This window comes from Sus scrofa, chromosome 2, assembly GCF_000003025.6.
Source record: "Sus scrofa isolate TJ Tabasco breed Duroc chromosome 2, Sscrofa11.1, whole genome shotgun sequence".
In the NCBI taxonomy this organism is placed as follows: domain Eukaryota; kingdom Metazoa; phylum Chordata; class Mammalia; order Artiodactyla; family Suidae; genus Sus; species Sus scrofa.
Genome location: NC_010444.4, coordinates 136,982,839 through 137,002,684, shown reverse-complemented (window position 1 = coordinate 137,002,684; position 19,846 = coordinate 136,982,839). Strand labels below are relative to the sequence as shown.

Here is a 19,846-nt window from a genome sequence, read left to right as displayed (position 1 = left end):
GTCTATTTTCACATACCATAAACACAGGGAGGAGTTCCCTAGTGGCTCAGTGGGTTACAGATCTGGTGCTGTCACTGCTGTGGCTTTGGTTATAGCTGCTGTGACTCAGGTTTGATCCCTGGCCTGGGAACTATTGCATGCTGAGGGTATGGCCAAAAAAAATCCCCTGAAAATAGCAAGGGCTGGTCCTACTGTGGATAAACTAGGCCTCTAATGTATTGCTGATGAGAACGCAAAAATGCTAAAAAGACCTGGTGGTTTCTCAAGAAGTTAAACATACTTACCGTGTGAGCCAGCAACTCCACTCCCAGGTATATACCCTCCCCAAATGAAAACAGGAACTCAAGCAGCTACTTGTTTATAAATGTTCAAAGTAGCATTACTTACAAAAACCAAAAGGGGGAAACAACTTAAGTTTCCCCCAACAGATGAATGAATAAAGGAATATGGCATATACACACTATGGAATATTATTTACCCCTAAAAAGGATGAAAATTCTGCTATATGCTATAACATGGATACATGCCAAAGACTTGCTAAGTGAAATAAGCCAGGCACAAAAAAGATAAATACTGCATGACTCCACTTATGTGAAGTACCTAGAACAGAGAAATTCATAGATAAAAAAAGTAAAATACAGGTTATCAGGGGCTACAGGGAGGGAGGGAACATGAAATATTGTTTAATAGGTATAGCGCTTCTCTCTGGAATGATGAAAAATTTCCAGGAATAACAGTGGTGGTTACAGAGCACTGCGAATGTACTTAATGCCACTGAATTACATACACTGTGGTGCAACAGACTGGCAGCCTCTCTGGAGCAGTGGGATGCAGGTTCGATCCCTTGCCTGGCACTGTGAGTTAAGGATCCAGCACTGCCACATCAGGCTGGATCTGATCCCTGGCCCAGGAACTCCATATGCATCAGGGCAGCCAAAAAAGAAAAAAAAGTTAACCAAATACTTATCCGCAAAGCCCTTCTAATTGCAACCTATACGAAGCCTGGTGTGGTAGACAGTATTCTGTAAAGATGGCAGCAAAACCATGTCCCATCACACATGCTCTTCTGCGTATCAAGTAACATTTTCCCATGAAAAGGTGGAGTCTATGCTCTCTTGAATCTGGGCCAGTCCAGTTGCTACTTTGACCTTCAGAATATGGTGGAAATAAAAGCTCCACCACTTCCTACTATCATCCTTCACTGTCCTGGCAGCTTTTGGTTCCTGCCTTCTGGCCAAACGCTTCATAGAAACTCACAAGGGGAAGAGTCAGGACTCTTGGCCAACAGCCTAACTGAGCTCTCAGTCAAGAGCCAGTACCAATTTGTCAACTGTATAAGTTAGGGCAAACTGGGTCCCCAACACCAATTGAGCCATCTTAGTAGACGAAGTGAGAGATTAGATATGTGTGCCAAGAGCCACAAAAAATGCAGATTCATTAACAAAACAAATGTCTTCCGCCACTCAATCTGAGGGTGGTTCGTGACAAAACCATATTGCCAGAACACAGACTTAATGAGTTTAATTCAAACTGTCCCTGTTTCATGTGCTTACTGTCCCACATATATATAATGATGGCACTATTACACAGAAATTCACTAAAGCTCTCATGTGAATCATAAAAATCATCTACGTGGCATGGTATGATGGAATGAATATAAGATGGGGAATTCTCTGATGGCCTAGCAGGTTAAGGCGCCAGTGTGACTCTGGTCACTGTTGTGTGGCATAGGTTCAATCCCTGGCCCAGTGAGGGAATCTCATATGCTGCCAGTGTGGAGAAAAAAATTAAAAAAAAAAAAAAAAAGAAGAGAGAACCTGAAATAAATGTTGCATGCCTCATTAAAAAAAAAAAAAAAAAAGAGGCGTTCCCATCGTGGCTCAATGGTTAACGAACCCAACTAGCAACCATGAGGACGCAGGTTCGATCCCTGGCCTCACTCAGCAGGTTAAGGATCTGGCACTGCCATTAAGGATCTGATCCTGCGTTGCTGTGGATCCTGTGTAGGCCGGTGGCCACAGCTCCAACTGGACCCCTAGCCTGGGAACCTCTGTATGTCTCAGGTATGGCCCTAAAAAGACAAAATACATAAATAGATAAATATCCTTTTTTAAAACAACAAAGAATACAACATGAGTGAGAAAATTTTAAGTTCAATTCCTCCTTGGCTGATTAATGGCTATGGAAACTAATGTTCTGTTATCTTATTTCACCTTTAAGATGGAGTAATGCTTACCCCTAGAGACTGCTGTGAATATAAACTAGGATAGACGATATATAAAATTTAGTACTAGAGATAAAGTAAATACTATAACTCAGAACACAGCACAGTGCTTGGCCAAATTAAGTGCTTAACAGATACTTCATTAATATTACCTCCATGAAGAGACATGCAAGGGTAAGAAGCTCTCATTAAATCTTTCAGAAGACCATCAGCATGTTCCTGCTTATCCACAAATATGATGACAGATCCTGATTCTTGATAATGGCCTAGAAGCTCAAGCAGCTTCAAGAATTTCTTTTCCTCTTCAATCACAATCTGGGAAAAGAAAAAAAACCAAATTGTACCAAGTTAATGAAGTAAAAATCCAAATACATCTCTTGAACAAAAATATTCATGTTATTTGTGGCAAATAAGAAAATGACAACATCTTGCTATGTATCTTTAGGAAGGGGAAGAAAATGTTGATTTTAATTGGTAAACCACTGAAAAACAAAACCAAACCAAAAAAACTGTACTTGTCAGAGAATAAGAGGCTTACAGATGTGGATAAATGATCACCTGTTCTGGATATGTGACATTTCTATATACCAGTGCACCACTTCTTTTGAAAGCAACTTTAAAAGAACATTTAAACAGTTCCATGAAAGAGCAAATTCAAATGTATTTGGTAAAATGTTGGACTGCAGTTGGTTCATAGTGTTTAATTTTAGAAATTATCTGCCTGTATCACAAACAATGATCCCCAAAGGATGACAAACTGCCTAAATACACGGCGAACTGGGGATTCCCTAATGACTATACCCACCACTTGCTGCTCCACATCTGAGCAAACCACGCTTCTGCCTCCAACCTGCACTTCAATGGGTTTACTCAGGATCCTGCGAGCCAAGGCTTCCATAGCTCTGGGGAAAGTAGCTGAAAACATAACTGTCTGTCGATCAGGACGAACATTGTCCACAATGCGCATGACCTGAGAAAATAATACAAAAATATATGCTGGGTATAATCTCCTACAGTCGTAGGATGGTAAAACCAAGTAAAAGGAACTCTTAAGAACATCTACTCAGTGACTCTTAAACCTGTTACCTTAGAATATTACAACTGATTTCACCCTCGCCAACGGAGACAGTTTGGGGGTTGGGGGGATGTGCTGGGGTTGTGGGATGGAAATCGTATAAAACTGGATTGTGATGATCACTGTACAACTATGAATGTAATAAATTCACTGAGTAATAAAAAAAAAGAAATGAAGAACTGCGTCCACACAAAGACTTGTACCAAATGCTCAGAGCAGCATTATTCCTCAGAGCCCAAAAGTGGAAATAATGCAAATGTTCATCAACTGGTAACTAAATAAAAATACATCCCTATGATGGAATAGTAATTACTCAGCAATAAAAGGAGGAAGACAGATGAACCTCAAATACATATTCTAAGTGAAATAAATATAAGCCGGAGGTACACTGTATGATTCCATTTATGTGAAATCTCCAGAAAAGGCAGATCTTTTAAAACAGAAAGAAAATTAGCAGCTGCTTTGGGCTAGACACAGGAAATGAATGCAAGGCACAAGATACACTTCTGGTGAAAAAGATGTTCTAAAACTGGATTGTGGTGATGGCTACACATACGTGTACTATAAACTATCCTATTACACATTTTGGAAAGGTGAATTTTATGGTATATAAGTAGATTTTAACAGAGTTCTTTTAAAAGTAAAAGATTATAAGAGTTCCTGCTATGGCACAGTGGGTTAAGAATCCAAGTGCAGCAGCTCAAGGTGCTGCAGAGGTGCAGGTTCAATCCCTAGCCCAGCACAGTCAAAGGATCTGGCATTGCGCCAGCTGCAGTGTAGGTCACAGCTATGGCTTGGATTCAAACTCTGGCCCAGGAACTTCTATATGCCTCCAGTTTGGCCATTTAAAAGAAAGGGGGGGGGAGATTATAATGTTATAATGACCTTATAAATTGATGAGTATTCCCTCTTTTTTATCCTGGGAAATAAAGTATGATTAGTAAATAATTATATTTACTCCCTTAACATCCGGAAAAAGTTGCTAGTAAAAAATGGATGTTTTCCTTGTGGGAAAATTAAAATTAAAATTTCTTAAACAAATATAACACAATTTCATTGTTCTTGAGTCTGTTTAACTTAAAGGTTTCAAATACAATGGCAAACAGAAAGAAAAATGCCAAGAAGAGAGAAATTATGCAAGGAGATAAAAATTTCAAAATACCACTATCAATATCCAGAAAAACCTAAGAAATTTCTGTTATCTATGAAAACAAGAACAGTATGCCATTTAAAATAAAAACTCAGAGAAAAGAACTTTCAGAAGTTAAGACTATGAAAACAGAACTTAAAAATTCAGTAACAGGTTGAAAGCTCAGAGCATAGGAAATCTTATAGTAGGGCAAAATGACAAGAGATGGAAAATACGAAGAAACATTAAAAAAATTAAAGGACAAGAGTTCCCGTTGTGGCCTCAGTCAGTGGGTTAAGGATCTGTTGTTGCCGTGAGCTATTGTGTAGGTCGCAGACACGGCTCAGATCTGACATTGCTGTGGCTGTGGCTGTGGCGTAGGCCAGCGACTGTAGCTCTGATTGGACCCCTAGCCTGGGAACAAATGTGGCCACAAATGTGGCCCTCAAAAGCAAAAACATAAAAAAAAAAAAAATTAACCCCCCCCAACACAATGTGTGTATATACACACACACACACACACACACACACACACATAAAATGGACAATTACTCAGCCATAAAAAGGAAAGAAATAATGGCATTTACAGCAACATGGATGGACCTAGAAATTATCATGCTAAGTGAAGTTAGTCAGTGAGACATGAACGTCATGTTATCACTTATATGTCAAATCTAAAAAGAAGATGCAATGAACTTATTTTCAAAACAGATACTGACTCACAGACTTTGAAATACTTGTGGTTTCCAAAGGAAACAGGTTGGGGGGGTGGAGGGGATGGGCTGGGGGTTTGGGATGGAAATGCTATAAAACTGGGTTGTGATGATCACTGCACAACTATAAATGTAATAAAATTAATTGAGATTAAAAAAAAAAAGAATCCAAAACAGAAATATCTATTTCAATTCCCTATGTTCTCAATCCAATGTGTTACCACACAAATAGAAATGTGTGTGAGAATTTCAGGAAACATATAAACATATACTTCATTCTCATGTAGTTACGATGTTTATTTTATACTTCAAAAAACTAAGAAATTAAATGAATACCTGTGGTTCAAAACCCATGTCAAACATTCTGTCTGCTTCATCTAAAACAACATATGTCACTCTTCGAAGATTTGTAACCCGACCTAACATGAGGAAAAAAAATAAAGACAAAAAGAAAACTAAAAATCAGTCACAATTCATTTTATGACTACCAAAAACTTTAAAAAACTGTACAGGGAACTAAAATGCCTGACTTAACCAGAGGGGTAAGTTAGGTATCTTTAAACAGTGAAAAGAAATTTTGGTTTACAATAGCTTAATCTAATGGCAAATACTTTCTGACAATGGGTACATGAGGCCCTTTATTTTGTCAAACTCGTCTCTTGCATACCATCATAGGGCCTGAAGAACCTGTAAAATTCAGAAAACAGCCCTCTCCAAAACACATCATAAAACTAAGACTGAGATGGAGCATCGAGCCACATCAGCCATTATCTGACAGCATCACCTAGGAAAAAACATATTAGAGATTACAGCGTATGTGTGGAAAGCAAATTCCAGTGCTAACTATTTCAGACGTAGAAAATCTCTCTTTATAATACATTACGTAGTACATAACCTACTTATATAAAGTAAGAAGGTTCTAATGGGCATGTCAAAACATTAATAAGTAACTATTCAATATCAGTAACATACTGTGCAAAAATTCTAAAAGCCAGATGTATTACAAAGACACATTTTTCTATACAAAGGTACGAATCCAAATTTACTCAGTGTTCCCACTGGTTTAAATAAATGCAACTGGCTTCTTAACCAGGGAAAACTAACTACACACACAGGAACCCCTTTCTAGGGCATTAACACAAGCATTTCTACCAACTGTTGATTCAATCACCTGGCAAAAACACGTATAAAATAGTTATTAAACATAAACTGAAGGGTAAGGGGAAAAGGCAAAATTAATCAAGATGAATTTCAGAGGAAACTTAACCAATGCAGCATTGAGAAAAAACAAGGGATTATTTCATCAACATTCAACCCAAACACTTCATATGCTGTGTAAGCACAATGACATCAAGTTCATGTCACTTTACCAATTTCATGTAGAATTAGAATTAAATGTACACAGAAATTCAAGCAAAATGCTATTAGAAACATGCATTTCTCTAGTTTTAAATACTCTATTTTAAATGAGAATATATATCTATATATACACAGAATACTACAATGTAAACCTTCAAAAGCATTTTCTTCAAAAAAGAGAAATGAGGCATAATCAATGCTTTCTAATATTTAAATATTCCATAGGTACATGTGCAGCTCCAATTAGTTTTGCAAGATTGGGAACAGCATTAAATTACCTACCTTTGATGGTTTAAGTCTCGGAAGCCCAGTTCTATAAATCTTGAAGGGCCTTTCTCCACAGAAGTTAAATAATGTCAACAGTTTAGTAACAGTTTTGATAGGGAATAATTTAACAAAGCACAATATTTGAGCTAAAACATGCAATATTTACAAAAGATAAAATTTCTTAAAGCTGCAATATCTTAATTTATCTAGTATTGTAAGAAGACCCTAGCTCCTAAGAAGAAAAAAAGTCTAAATTGTACAATTAAAAAAAAAAGACCCACACCCTCTTAAAAACAAAGCTAAGCCAAAATTGGATTAAGAATCCATATTAAATGCTAAAAAAAAAAATCAGATGGTATGGTTCTCAAAAGAAAGTTTACATTAAATTGCAAAAATATTGTGACCACTTGCAACAATAAGCTTGTTACAATACAAATTTTAAGATATTACAACTTTAAGAAGAAATGTAGAAACCTTTTGGTGGTTTCTTGTATCTGCTTTAACAAAAATGTATAGAATTCAAAAAAAGAGAAAAGAAAACCAAAAAAAACCCACTCCTGACTTACCACTGTTAGCTGCTAACATGTCAATCATTCGACCAGGTGTGCAAACAATAATTTCAGCACCTCTTTTCAGCTCAGCAATCTAATAAAAAAAAAAAAATTTATAGTCTACTTATCACTAATGCTTAATTACAGGTTTGAAAATACTGCCCAAGGTCCTTGCATAGCTCCATAAGGCAAAACAGAGAGGTCCAATTAGAAGACATCAAAGCCTCTTTGGAATGCTGGAACACTACTGAAGGAACAGGTGGTAGCAACAAGACCACAAGATGCTCTAACTTTGAAATCAATGAACCTAGAGATTTTTACCAATTTTAATTTGAAGATCCCTAAAAACCAAGAAAGGAACATGAGAGAGGAGTAAATAAGTTTGACATATCAAACAATTGAGAGTTGTTTCCATTAGTGAATCAAAAAATCAGTTAAATCGCAACCTATATTTTAAAAATGAAATAGAACATAAAATATAAGAATATATTAGGTATCTTAAAACTCGGTATGACTTTATTTTTTGTCTTTTTAGGGCCGCACCCGCAGCATATGGAGGTTCCCAGGCTGGGGGTCAAATCAGAGCTGTACCACTGGTTTACGGCACACCCACAGCAACGCAGATCCTAGCAATGTCTGCAACCTACACCAAAGCTCATGGCAATACCAGATCCTTAACCCACTAAGCAAGGCCCAGGATCAAATCTGCATTCCCATGAATAATAGATTTGTTTCTGCTAAGCCACGACAGGAACTCCAAAACTCTGTATGGCTTTATATAAATGTGCATGCACATACCAGCTTATTTTGTAAATTTATTACTATAGGGTGTGGCCAAAAAAAACTGACAAAGATAAACTTAGAAAATTAAGTTCAAGGAGTACCCTTGTGGCCCCACAGGTTAAAGATCCAGCTATGCCACGGCAGAGGCTCAGGTTACTGCTTTGGCACAGGTTTGATCCCTATCCCAGGAACTTCCGCATGCTGAAGGCATGGCCAAAAAAAAGAATGCAGATTAAACTCTGATATCAACACATTCCACTCATCACCCTTTAAAGATGTCACTTAGAGAAAATAAATGCTGGTCCAGGAATCAGAAGACCCAAATTCCAGGATAAAGTCTTATTAACCTAAAGATTTTGCTCAATTTAACCTTTCTGAACATTTTAACATTTATAAAACGGAAAACATATGTGCTTCCTTGAGTGGAGAAAGACAAGAAAAACAAAGCTAAGGTATGAAAATCATTCAAAAATTCTAAAATGTGACTTTAACGTAATTCATCCCCCCCCTCCGCCCCCGCAAGCTAGGAGTCCAATCGGAGTTGTAGCTGCCGGTCTACACCACAGCCACATCAACACGGGATCTGGATCTGAGCCTCGTCTGTGACCTACACCACAGCTCATGACAACGCTGATCCTTAACTCACTAAGCGAGGCCAGGGATCGAAACTGCATCCTCATGGATACTAGCCAGATTGGTTTCCACTGAGCCACAACAGGAACTCTAACATAATTCATTCTTACCATTATTTTCATACCTCATTTGTTTTTGTGGGGGCACCCTATGGCTATGGAGTTCCTGGGCCAGGGCTCAGATCTGAGCTGGAGTTGCGACCTACGCCACAGCTGCAGCAACACTGAATCCTTAACCCACTGGGCCAGGCCTAGGATAGGAGGACCTCCTGATGCAGAGACAACAGTGATCGTGCTGCACCACAGCAGGAACTCCTGCACACCTCATTTTTAAGATTTTTAGAAGCAATTACAATACTAAAAAGAAAAATCACTTTTACGTTATTAAATCACTCAATTTAAACAATAAAAAAGGCTGGAAAAACTGAATGTTCCTTTTATAACTACCTGCTCACTGATTCCTGTTCCTCCATAAACACAGACCACTCTAAGGCCCAAGGTCTTCGAAAATTTCTTACATTCTTTAGTAATTTGCAAAGCCAGTTCTCGAGTTGGAGTCATGATGACAGCTGAAAAGAAAAATATGTCAAAAGCCTAACCACCAAAATTCTTGGGAGGCTAAGCTTTAGTGTTAAATTCAACCTCTGCAATCCAGTTCAGATCTTAGTCTAATTTCCATTTTCATTTATTTTATGTACCTCTGAAAACTCTTTTTCAAAAGTTTTTATAATAGCAGAGATTGCGGCAAAGGATAATTTTAAGTAGGTTTTAAGAACATGCTATTGGAAGGAAGAGTTAAATGCCTTACTCGACCACCAGGAAAATACTTGGTTGACAAGAATGCAAATCATTCTCTACGGCAAATCACAGAGCAAAGGCAATCAAGTAACTCACTGTGCTGCAGAACTATGCCGTGGCTTCCGGAAACAGCCTTGGTCTGAGGGGCACAGGCAGAGGAGAAATGTACTGTGCCCTCTGCTGCCAAGAGAGGAGTTGAACAACTTTCCGAAACCCTACTCAAATTTTGGAGAAGAGATCTCTGCCAAGTGAATCAAGAAAACGGAATCTGAAGACCTACTCCTGAATGAAATGCTGGCACTACAGCCTTTTAAGGCAAATAAAAATAAAAAAAAAAAAAGAAGAAGAAGAAGAAAAAAAGAAATACACTTCCCTACAGTCTTATGTTGAGTTTATAGATCCACTGATATGGGCTAAGAACAAACCTCAACATAAATAAACAGATAGATGCACGAGGAGTCTACCTGCCAGGTCAGAGTTTAAAAACTGAGCTGTGCCAGGAGAGGCTGTTTTTGTACGTCTGAGATGTCACGCCAGAGCTCTGAAGATTCTCACTCCACCTGCTGGTAAGGGGAAATCAGCCCCAAAGTGCCAAATTTGTAAAGGAAATGTACATAAGACATCTTTATTGTTATAATTAACATTACAAAGCATCACGTCTCTCTGATTAACTGACAACAAAGTTGTTACCTGCAAAGAAAGTTTAATGAAAGGAATTGTACCTATTGGTCCCTCGCCTTCTTCTAAAGACCTCTGATCCATGATGTGTCTAAACATGGGCAACAGAAAGGCAATGGTCTTTCCACTTCCTGTCTTGGCAATACCAATCAAATCTCGTCCAGACATTATAGCAGGAATCGCCTGGGTCTGGATTGGCGTGGGCTTTTCATAACCATGCCTTAAAAAGCAAACCAAAGGAAGACAAAGTAAGAACTGTGATCTCTGGGCCTCTCAAAGTGTAAAGGTTTTCCAAAATGTATAACCATACGGTAAAACTTTCTTTGGCAAAAAGGAATGAAGTACTGAGACATTTTATATCATAAATAAATTGCTTCGCTAAGTGAAAAAGCCAGTCACGAGACTACATTATTATCTCATCCATACGAAATGTTCAGAATAGATAAATCTTTAGAAACAGTACAACAGTGGCTGCCTAATGTGGAGAAGAGAGAAAAAATGACAATGAATGGATACCGGTCTTCTCTTGGGACAATGAAAATGTTCTAGAATTAGATTATGGTAATGGCTACACAATCCCACAAATACACTAAAAATTATCAAATTGTAAGCTTTAAAGGGTAAACTTTATGGTATGTATATTATATCTCACTTAAAGCTCTTTAAGAAAAATAATCAAGTGTTTCCATCACAATAAAAATGTAAGCAAAGGAATTATTTGTGCAAAGGGCTATTTTGAGTAGCAAGATAATGAACAATGTGGACAACCACTAAACACTTACTTTTTGAGAGAATTTAAGATTTTCATGGAAATCCCACACTGAACCCAAGATTTAATTGGTTTGGGGCAACCTTTTCCTTTGACAGTAATGCCTTCCATTTCCAACCGAAATACATTCACCTCTGCAAAACAAAATCCAGATTAAAAACTCTTCAATATTGGTCTATATGAGTGCTTTCTACTTTTCCATTAGGCATGGTAAGATTAAGACTCTTTGACTTTTTCTTAGGGCTCCCAAAGGTAATTCCACAGAAAGGCGATATGACAAAGTGTTAAACAGCTCAAAGTGATTCGAGTAGCAACCGACTAGAGGTAAAAAACAGCCCCGTTTCTGCAATTTGGCTTCTCTTTTGACTTAAATTGTACCAACAATAAAAGAACAATGATTGGCAAGTTATACAACGACAGTTCTTCAAGCAAGACTTGCCCAAATTATCTTTATTCTTTCGGTATCACAACATTGACATTGGTTCCTAACTCAAACCTCAGACAAGGCTAACAATATCCTATTTGTTAACTGCACAGGATGAGTATTTTCAACCACAAACATTTAAACCACATGAGCCAAACTAATTTTTGCTCCTTTTTTTAATGTTTCCAAAACACACTAATTTCTCACTGCTGCACATCTTTGCGGATGTTGTCCCACTCTCTAGAATGACTTCTTACCTTCTAGTTCCCTCTCTAGTTGCTTAGTTCTTCAGGTAAGCCAGGCAAATTCCTCCTGCATCAACTCAGAGGCCTATTGACATGGCTCCCAGGTAAGGTAAAGTGTGTTCTCCTCTGTTCCCACAATAACCAATAAACGAATAAAAACGTTACCCTCTTGAGACATTTTTGCCAGTTCTGGAACTTCAACATAAAAATTTTTTCTGAATGGTTCATATTCAATTTTTCCATGATCGACTGGTTCTAGAAGCTTTCTCTGCTTTGTCTGATAACCTGTCAGGGCCGTCTGAAGATCAACTTCCTCCTCCTCTGAAGAATACTGTAATTAAAGAGAAAAATTATGAGCTAAATCCATTACTACTTTCCCCTTATGGGATTAAATACCCCTAGCTTTTATTTTTATTCTTATTTTTGGCCGAAGCCATGGCATACAGAAGTTCCTGGGCCAGGGATCAAACCCAAGCCACAGCAGTGACCTGACCTGACCCATAGCAATGAAAATGCCAGATCCTTAACCTGCTAGGCCACAAAAGAACCCTTCCCCTACTAGCTTTTAAAACCATTCTCTCCTGAAAAAGATTTTTTGGCTTTATTTTCTGAATTAGTTTAATTTTTTCTTTGCCTCACAGAAAGTTATAACAACAAGGTAGTTCCTGTTGTGGCTTAGTGGTAACAAACCCAAATAGTATCCATGAGGATTTGGGTTCGATCCCTGGCCCTGCTCAGTGGGTTAAGGATCCGGCACTGCTGTGAGCTATACGGTATGGGTCTCAGATGCAGCTTGAATCTAGCGTTGCTGTGGCTATACTGTAGGCCAGCAGCTGTAGCTCCAATTCGACCCCTAGCCTGGGAACGTTCATATGCCACAGGTGCAGAACTAAAAAAAAAAAAAAAAAAAAAGTTACAAACAGTAACAATATAAAACTAAAAGCTTAAATTAAAAAAAATAATTCTAGGAGTTCCCATCCTGGTGCAGTGGTTAACGAATCCGACTAGGAACCATGAGGTTGCGGGTTCGGTCCCTGCCCTTGCTCAGTGGGTTAACGATCCAGCGTTGCCGTGAGCTGTGGTGTAGGTTGCAGATGCGGCTCGGATCCCGCGTTGCTGTGGCTCTGGCGTAGGCCGGTGGCTGCAGCTCCAATTCGACCCCTAGCCTGGGAACCTCCATATGCCGTGGGAGCGGCCCAAAGAAATAGCAAAAAGGCAAAAAAAAAAAAAAAAAAAAAAAAAAAAATTCTAACATGGCTTTAAGGAAGTTTTGCTAAGTTCTCTCTATATAAATCTTTACAATGCATGTTAATAGAAAAAAATCTAATTCATTCTATCACATCATTTCTTCTCTCCCTATTCTAAGTCTGGGATGAGCTGATGATAGAAAAGGGTTACCCCATCAAGTGAGCATAAACATTTGCAGCAACACAGATGAAACTAGAGAATATTGTACTAAATGAAATCAGCCAAAGATAAATATTATATGATACCACTTATATATGGAATCTAAATAATAATATAAGTGAATTTATTTACAAAACAGAAAAAGACCCTGGAAGTTCTCTTCCTTGTGGAAGATCTGCCCTGGAAGATCCCAGGTGAAGGATCCAGTGTTGCTGCAGCTGTCACACAGGTGCAACTGCAGCACCAGTTCAGTCCCTGCCCCAGGAACTTCCATAAGCCATGAGCATAGCCAAAAAAATGGAAAGAAACAGGCCCAATAAAGAAAACACATTTATGGTTACCAAGAGATACACATTACTATATATAAAATAGACAATAAGAATTTTGCTGGAGTTCCCGTCGTGGCGCAGCGGTTAGCGAATCCAACTAGAAACCATGAGGTTGCCGGTTTGGTCCCTGCCCTTGCTCAGTGGGTTAAGGATCCTGCGTTGCCGTGAGCTGTGGTGTAGGTTGCAGATGCGGCTCGGATCCCGCGTTGCTGTGGCTCTGGCGTAGGCCGGTGGCTACAGCTCCGATTCAACCCCTAGCCTGGGAACCTCCATATGCCGCGGGAGCGGCCCAAGAAATAGCAACAATAACAACAACAACAACAACAACAAAAAGACAAAAGACAAAAGACAAAAAAAAAAAAAAAAAAGAATTTTGCTGTATAACACAGGGAACTATATTCAATATCTTGTGATAACTTATAATGGAAAAGAATAAAATACATATTATATATATATGTATTACTTTGTTGTATATCTGAAACTAAGACAACATTGCACATCAATTATACTTCAATTAAAAAGTGAAGAGTTCTGGTCGTAGCTCAGCAGTAATGAACTTGACTAGTATCCATGAGCATATGGGTTCGATCCCTCGCCTTGCTCAGTGGGTTAAGGACTCAGCATTGCTGTGAGCTGTGGTGTAGGTCACAGACACGGCTCAGATCCTGCATTGCTTGGCTGTGATATAGGCCGGAGGATGCAGCTCTGATTCGACCCCTCACCTGGGAAATTCCATATGCTGCAGGTGTAGCCCTAAAAAGCAAAAAAAAATAAAAATAAATAAATATAAAAAAGTGAGCATCTATAGCATGAGGACAAAGATGTTAGAACATTCTACCAACTGGATATTCAGCTACAACACTGTTAAGAACAGCAAGAATTCTTCCTAACAGTACACTGCATAACTGAAAAGCACATCTCTATCAATGCTGTCTAATAAATACTTCTAGGACAGTACTGAGAAAAGTACTACCGTTACATTTATTTATGTGTTTTTCGTTTAATTTTTATTTTATATCGGAGTTGATTCACAATGTTGTGTTAGTTCCAGGTGTGCAGCAAAGTGATTGTTATGCATAGTCATAGTGTCATTCTTTTTCAGATTCTTTTCCCATACAGATTATTAAAACAGTCAGAATTAATGAAGAATTACCTCCATGGCATCCTGGTCATTCTCCATCAGCTCACCTTTCTTCTTATCAGAATCTACGACTGCTTTTTTAGTTGTCACAACAGTGACAACTTTTGTGACTGTTGGCCCAGACTTCTAAAATAAAAAAATATGTATAAAATATTTTGCAAAATTGAAACACAAATTATATACCAACTGAAACACAGTAATGGCCACAATTTATAATTTAAATTAATTTAATTTTTAGTGACAAATTAATGAAAAAGTAAAAAGTACTTTTTCCTTAATAACTTGATTAAATTTTAAAATCTGATAAAACTGCATTATATTTTGTAACATTAATAATTTACTCTATAATATACAATTTTATAATATTATGTAATATGATTTATTTTAAAAATACTACTAAATAATACTTTTCACTGATTTGACAAGCCCAACACTATTCTGGGACCTTACAATGAAACAATAAACAAAGTAGGTAAAGACCACAGTTCTTGGGGAGTTTTTAGAAGAAAGAAGGAACAAATGATAAACACAACAAAAATTATATAATTTGTCAAAGGGTAATAAATGCTATTAAGAAAAAGAAAAATAGGAGTTCCCGTCGTGGCGCAGTGGTTCACGAATCCGACTAGGAACCATGAGGTTGCAAGTTCGGTCCCTGCCCTTGCTCAGTGGGTTAATGATCGGCGTTGCCGTGAGCTGTGGTGTAGGTTGCAGACGCGGCTCGGATCCCGCATTGCTGTGGCTCTGGTGTAGGCCGGTGGCTACAGCTCCGATTCGACCCCTAGCCTGGGAATCTCCATATGCCGCGGGAGCGGCCCAAAGAAATAGCAAAAAGACCAAAAAAAAAAAAAAAAAAGAAAGAAAGAAAAAGAAAAATAAACTAGGTAAAGAGGATCAGGAATGTAAGATGAGAGTGATGAAGTCTGGAGAGACCTACTGAGAAGGTAAAAAGCAAGCAAAGATACTGCACAAATGTAATAGTGGTAAGAGTGACTTTTAAAAGAACACTAGGGGAGTTCCCATTGTGGCACAACAGAAACAAATCCGACTAGGAACCATGAGGTTGCAGGTTCAATCCCTGGTGATCCCTAGCCTGGGAACCCCATATGCTGTAGGTGCAGCCCTAAAAAAGGGGAAAAAAAATAAAATAAAAAACTACGGAGTTCCCATCATGGCTCAGAGGTAAGGAACCCAACTAGTATCACGAGGATGCAGGTTCAATCCCTGGCCTCACTCAGTGGGTTAAGGATCTGGCGGGCCGTGACCTGTGGAGTAGGTCGCAGACAAGGCTCAGATCATGAGTTGCTGTGGCAGAGGCTGGCAGCTGCAGCTCCAATTCAACCCCGAGCCTGGGAACCCCCATGTGCTGGGGGATGTCCCGCCCCCAACCACTCACCCCCAAAATAAATAAAATAACACTAGTATCTGTGCTATTTAGAAAAAGTACTGACACTTCTGAACAGGGATGGGGGGACATGAACTTTCAAGTCATGTAAGTCAGCAGGTCAACATGACAATGAATTCAAGTTATCCAACTGGGAATATGTATCTTTCAAAATAAAATAGGAAAAAAAATAAAATAGGAGAAAATTCCATACCTTTTCATTTCCCCCACCACCTTTCACACTTCTCATATTAAACTTTTTTACTTCCTCTTTCACTTCTTCCATGTAAGCATCTAACGGATCTAACTCTTCACCCTCCACTTCATTTCCTTCCTTTTCAGCCTCTGCAGGATCATCTTCATCATCTAAAAGAGCAGAATACACTTTCTTTGATCCTGTGTTTCCAAAGGAAATACTTCACAGTCAGACCGCACCCCACCACTCATGCGTTCTCTCACACTATCCGGACACCCCTTTCCAATTAACCCAGGCATAAGGCAGTTCAAATACTACCACTGACAAGGTTTTAAATGAAGTATATATTAGTTTTGAATAACACTAATAATAAATGAATTCTAAATTGATAAACTGAACAGAAGCAGAGGGATTCTCTCATGGTGCAGAAGATTAGGGATCCAGTGTTTTCACTGCAGCGGCTTGGGTCGCTGCTGTGGCATGGGTTCGATCCCTGGATCAGGAACTTCCACATGACAGGGATGCAGCCAAAAAAAAGGGAAGGGAAGAGGAAGGAAGGAGCAGAAAGACTAATACATCTAAAAAAATGGATCTCCAATATTGTTTTACGACTACACTAGTAGACCAAAAACTGTTTGCTAAAATATGTTTAATGAGTATGTTTATTTCTCTTCTTTCAATCACCTTTCTTTAAATCACAGAAGAAAAAATAACAACACATTCTTGATTAAAGATAATCTAGGAGTTCCCATTGTGGGTCAGCAGGTTAAGGACCCAATAGAGTCTCCGTGAGGATGCCATTTTGATCCTCACTCAGTGAGTTAAGGATCCACCACTGCTGCAAGTTTCAGCATAGGCTGCAAATGCAGCTTGGATCTGGTGTTGCTATGCCTGTGATGTAGGCCTCAGCTGCAGCTCCAACTGGAGCCCTGGCCTGAGAACTTCCATATGCTGCAAGTGCAGCCCTAAAAAAAAAAAAAAAACTAATGTTTTTTACATAACTAAGCCATCATCACCAATAAAGATATAATTCATTCATCTATTTAAAACAAATCACCCTGTGGAACTTTCACTAAGAATGAAAAATTCACAGGAATTTTCACAGAAAATGGAACAAAATTCCCTCTTCCTATAGCCTTCCACATTCTCCCACTTTACTAAAATCTAAAAAGTCAAAATAAAGTATAGAGGGTAAAGGTTTCTCTTCTAAGTTACACAAAAATAAGAGGGCATGTTTTACTAATACTTGTATTGGAAATAAATTAAAGAGGTATTGACTGTGTCCGTAAGCACTCAATTCTCCACTCCAAAGTAAAATCAGTGATCCTTACTGAACAGTACTCTATAATTTTAATATAAATATTGTAAGGAAGTAAAAAAAATCTCAATATGAATAGAGCGATTCCACTCTATTCACTGAGACTCAGATGCTTGCACACCAAGACTCAGTCGTATTATTTCCAAAAGCCGAAACATGGAAACCATGGATCTATGGGACAAGAGATGAAGAGGTAAAGAAAACGTGGGGCACACCTACAACATAATATCCAGCCTTAAAAAGGAGGCAAATTCTGATTCATGCGGCAACATGGGTGAACCTGAAGGCATTTAGCCAAGTAATGTAAGGTAAATACAAAAGGACAAATGTTTCTTGATTCCGTTTATATGAAGTATCTAAAATAGGCAAATTCACAGAAACAAAAAGTGGATGAGACGTGACCAGAGATGGGAGGGAAGGCAAAGGGCAGGATGGAGAATTAATATTTAATGGCTACAGAGTTTTTGTGTGGAATGATGAAAAAGTTCTGGAAATGGACAGTGGTGACTGCACAGCACTGTAAATGTCCTTACTGTCATCTAATTGCGCACTTCAAAATGTTTAAGTAAACGCTATGTTATGCACATTTTTCCACAATAAAAACAGCCCCAAAATCCCAGTATGAAATACTACCCATAATTCTAGAATATTTTACACGAATTATTGTAAGGGCTATAACAAATGAATCTACCATCATCGTCTTCTAAACTCCATTTTTTCCCTTGTTTCATCTCTTCGATTTCCTTTTTCAGTTCCCCTATGTTTTCCATGGCCTTTTTACGTTGCTCTTCTCGCCATTTTTCTACCCTTTCTTTTCGCTTTCTCATTTCCTCTTCCAGCTTATTCTGGTCAAAGTTCTTGGGGAAGAAAAAAAAAGAGAAAGAGAAAGAGGGAAATAAAGATTAATGATTTTACTCCAAATGACATTCTGAAACACTTCTACGAAACACAAAAAACGAAAAGGAAAAATAGCTGTATCCACAAAACTCCTAAATTTAGACCACATTTAGATCACACACATTTTAAATATGTCCAGTAATAAACCAGCAAAATGAAATTACAATAAAAAGCATCAACTAAGAAAGCAGAAAGACAGATTTCAAACACCATCAGTCTCATTTTAGTTACAAGCAATATGCACACATTGCTTTCTCCCTTAAAGCAGTTTCTCCCTAAAAAGTGGAAACTAAATAAACTAGCAAAGTCTCTACTTATTACTTCATTTTCAACTTTACTTTTTTTTTTTGCTTTTTTTTTCAGGGCTACATCCGTGGCACACAGAGATTTCCAGGATAGGGGTGGAATCAGAGCTGTAGCCACCGGCCTAGACCACAGCCACAGTAATGTGGGATCTGAGCCGAATATGCAACCTACACCACAGCTCAAGGCAATGCTGGGTCCTTAACCCAATGAGTGAGGCCAGGGATTGAACCCACAACCTCATGGTTCCTAGTCAGGTTCACTTCCACTGTGCCATGACGGGAACTCCTTATTCTCAACTTTAAATCCTCTAAACTCCTCCAAGACTGCCTCCACAAAAAAGCAATTTCCTACCATAAGTTACTGAGAAAATAAAAGTCATTTATCAATATGACTAAGAATTATGCTTTTTTAGCCTATACATCTAAGTTTCCCAAGAACAACCATTCTAAAGCCTTTAAGATTTTTAGGAGTTTTTGTCATTGCGAAGGGGAAACAAATCCAACTAGGAACCATGAGGTTGTGGGTTTGATTCCTGGCCTCACTCACCGGTTAAGGATCCAGCATTGCTGTGAGCTGTGGTGTAGGTCACAGATGTGGCTTAGATCCTACATTGCTGTGGCTGTGGTGTAAGCTGGCAGCTGTAGCTCTGATTTGACCCATAGCCTGGGAAGCTCCATATGCTGTAGGTGCACCCCTAAAAAAAAAAAAGAAAGAAAAAAAAAGCTTTTTTATAATACTCTCAAGAGGAAAAAGCAAGTCAATTTCAGTCATAACCAGGGACTTAAAGATTAAGCATTAAAGAAGTCAAAATCTTATACATGCTACCATTATAGACAGGTATGGAAATAACACATGTAAAAAAGAAAACACTGGTGTTTCTGTCATGGCTCAGTGGTTAACAAATCCGATTAGGAACCATGAGGTTGCAGGTTCAATCCCTGGCCTTCCTCAGTGAGTTAAGTATCCGGTGTTGCTGTGAACTGTGATGTAGGTCACAGACGCGGCTTGGATCTGGTGTGGCTGTGGCTGTGGTGTAGGCCAGCAGCTACAACTCTGATTAGACCCCTAGCCTGGGTACCTCCATATGCCATGGGTGCAGCCCTAGAAAAGACCAAAAAAAAAAAAAAAAAAAAAAAAAAAAACAAACTAACACATTGGAAGAAGATGGCATTTTGGGCAGCTAGGATTACAGAGAATTAGTTCTGACTTTCCAGGTATTTT

The 19,846-nt window shown here is 38.5% G+C and overlaps 1 protein-coding gene across 3 annotated transcripts in view; it reads right to left on the bottom strand.

Moving 5' to 3' along the window:
- The window catches only part of DDX46 (DEAD-box helicase 46), a 57,683-nt gene that overhangs the window by 27,502 nt on the left and 10,335 nt on the right, over positions 1-19,846 (bottom strand). For 2 of the 3 annotated variants that reach the window (XM_005655007.3, NM_001246268.1), the window contains 11 exon segments: positions 18,114-18,279; positions 16,123-16,274; positions 14,537-14,650; positions 11,813-11,978; positions 10,992-11,112; positions 10,254-10,429; positions 9,181-9,302; positions 7,334-7,412; positions 5,478-5,560; positions 3,030-3,194; positions 2,377-2,539 (listed from right to left, as the gene is read on the bottom strand). In XM_005655007.3, coding sequence (XP_005655064.1) covers positions 2,377-2,539; positions 3,030-3,194; positions 5,478-5,560; positions 7,334-7,412; positions 9,181-9,302; positions 10,254-10,429; positions 10,992-11,112; positions 11,813-11,978; positions 14,537-14,650; positions 16,123-16,274; positions 18,114-18,279 — 1,507 coding nt within the window. 3 annotated transcript variants of the gene reach the window in all.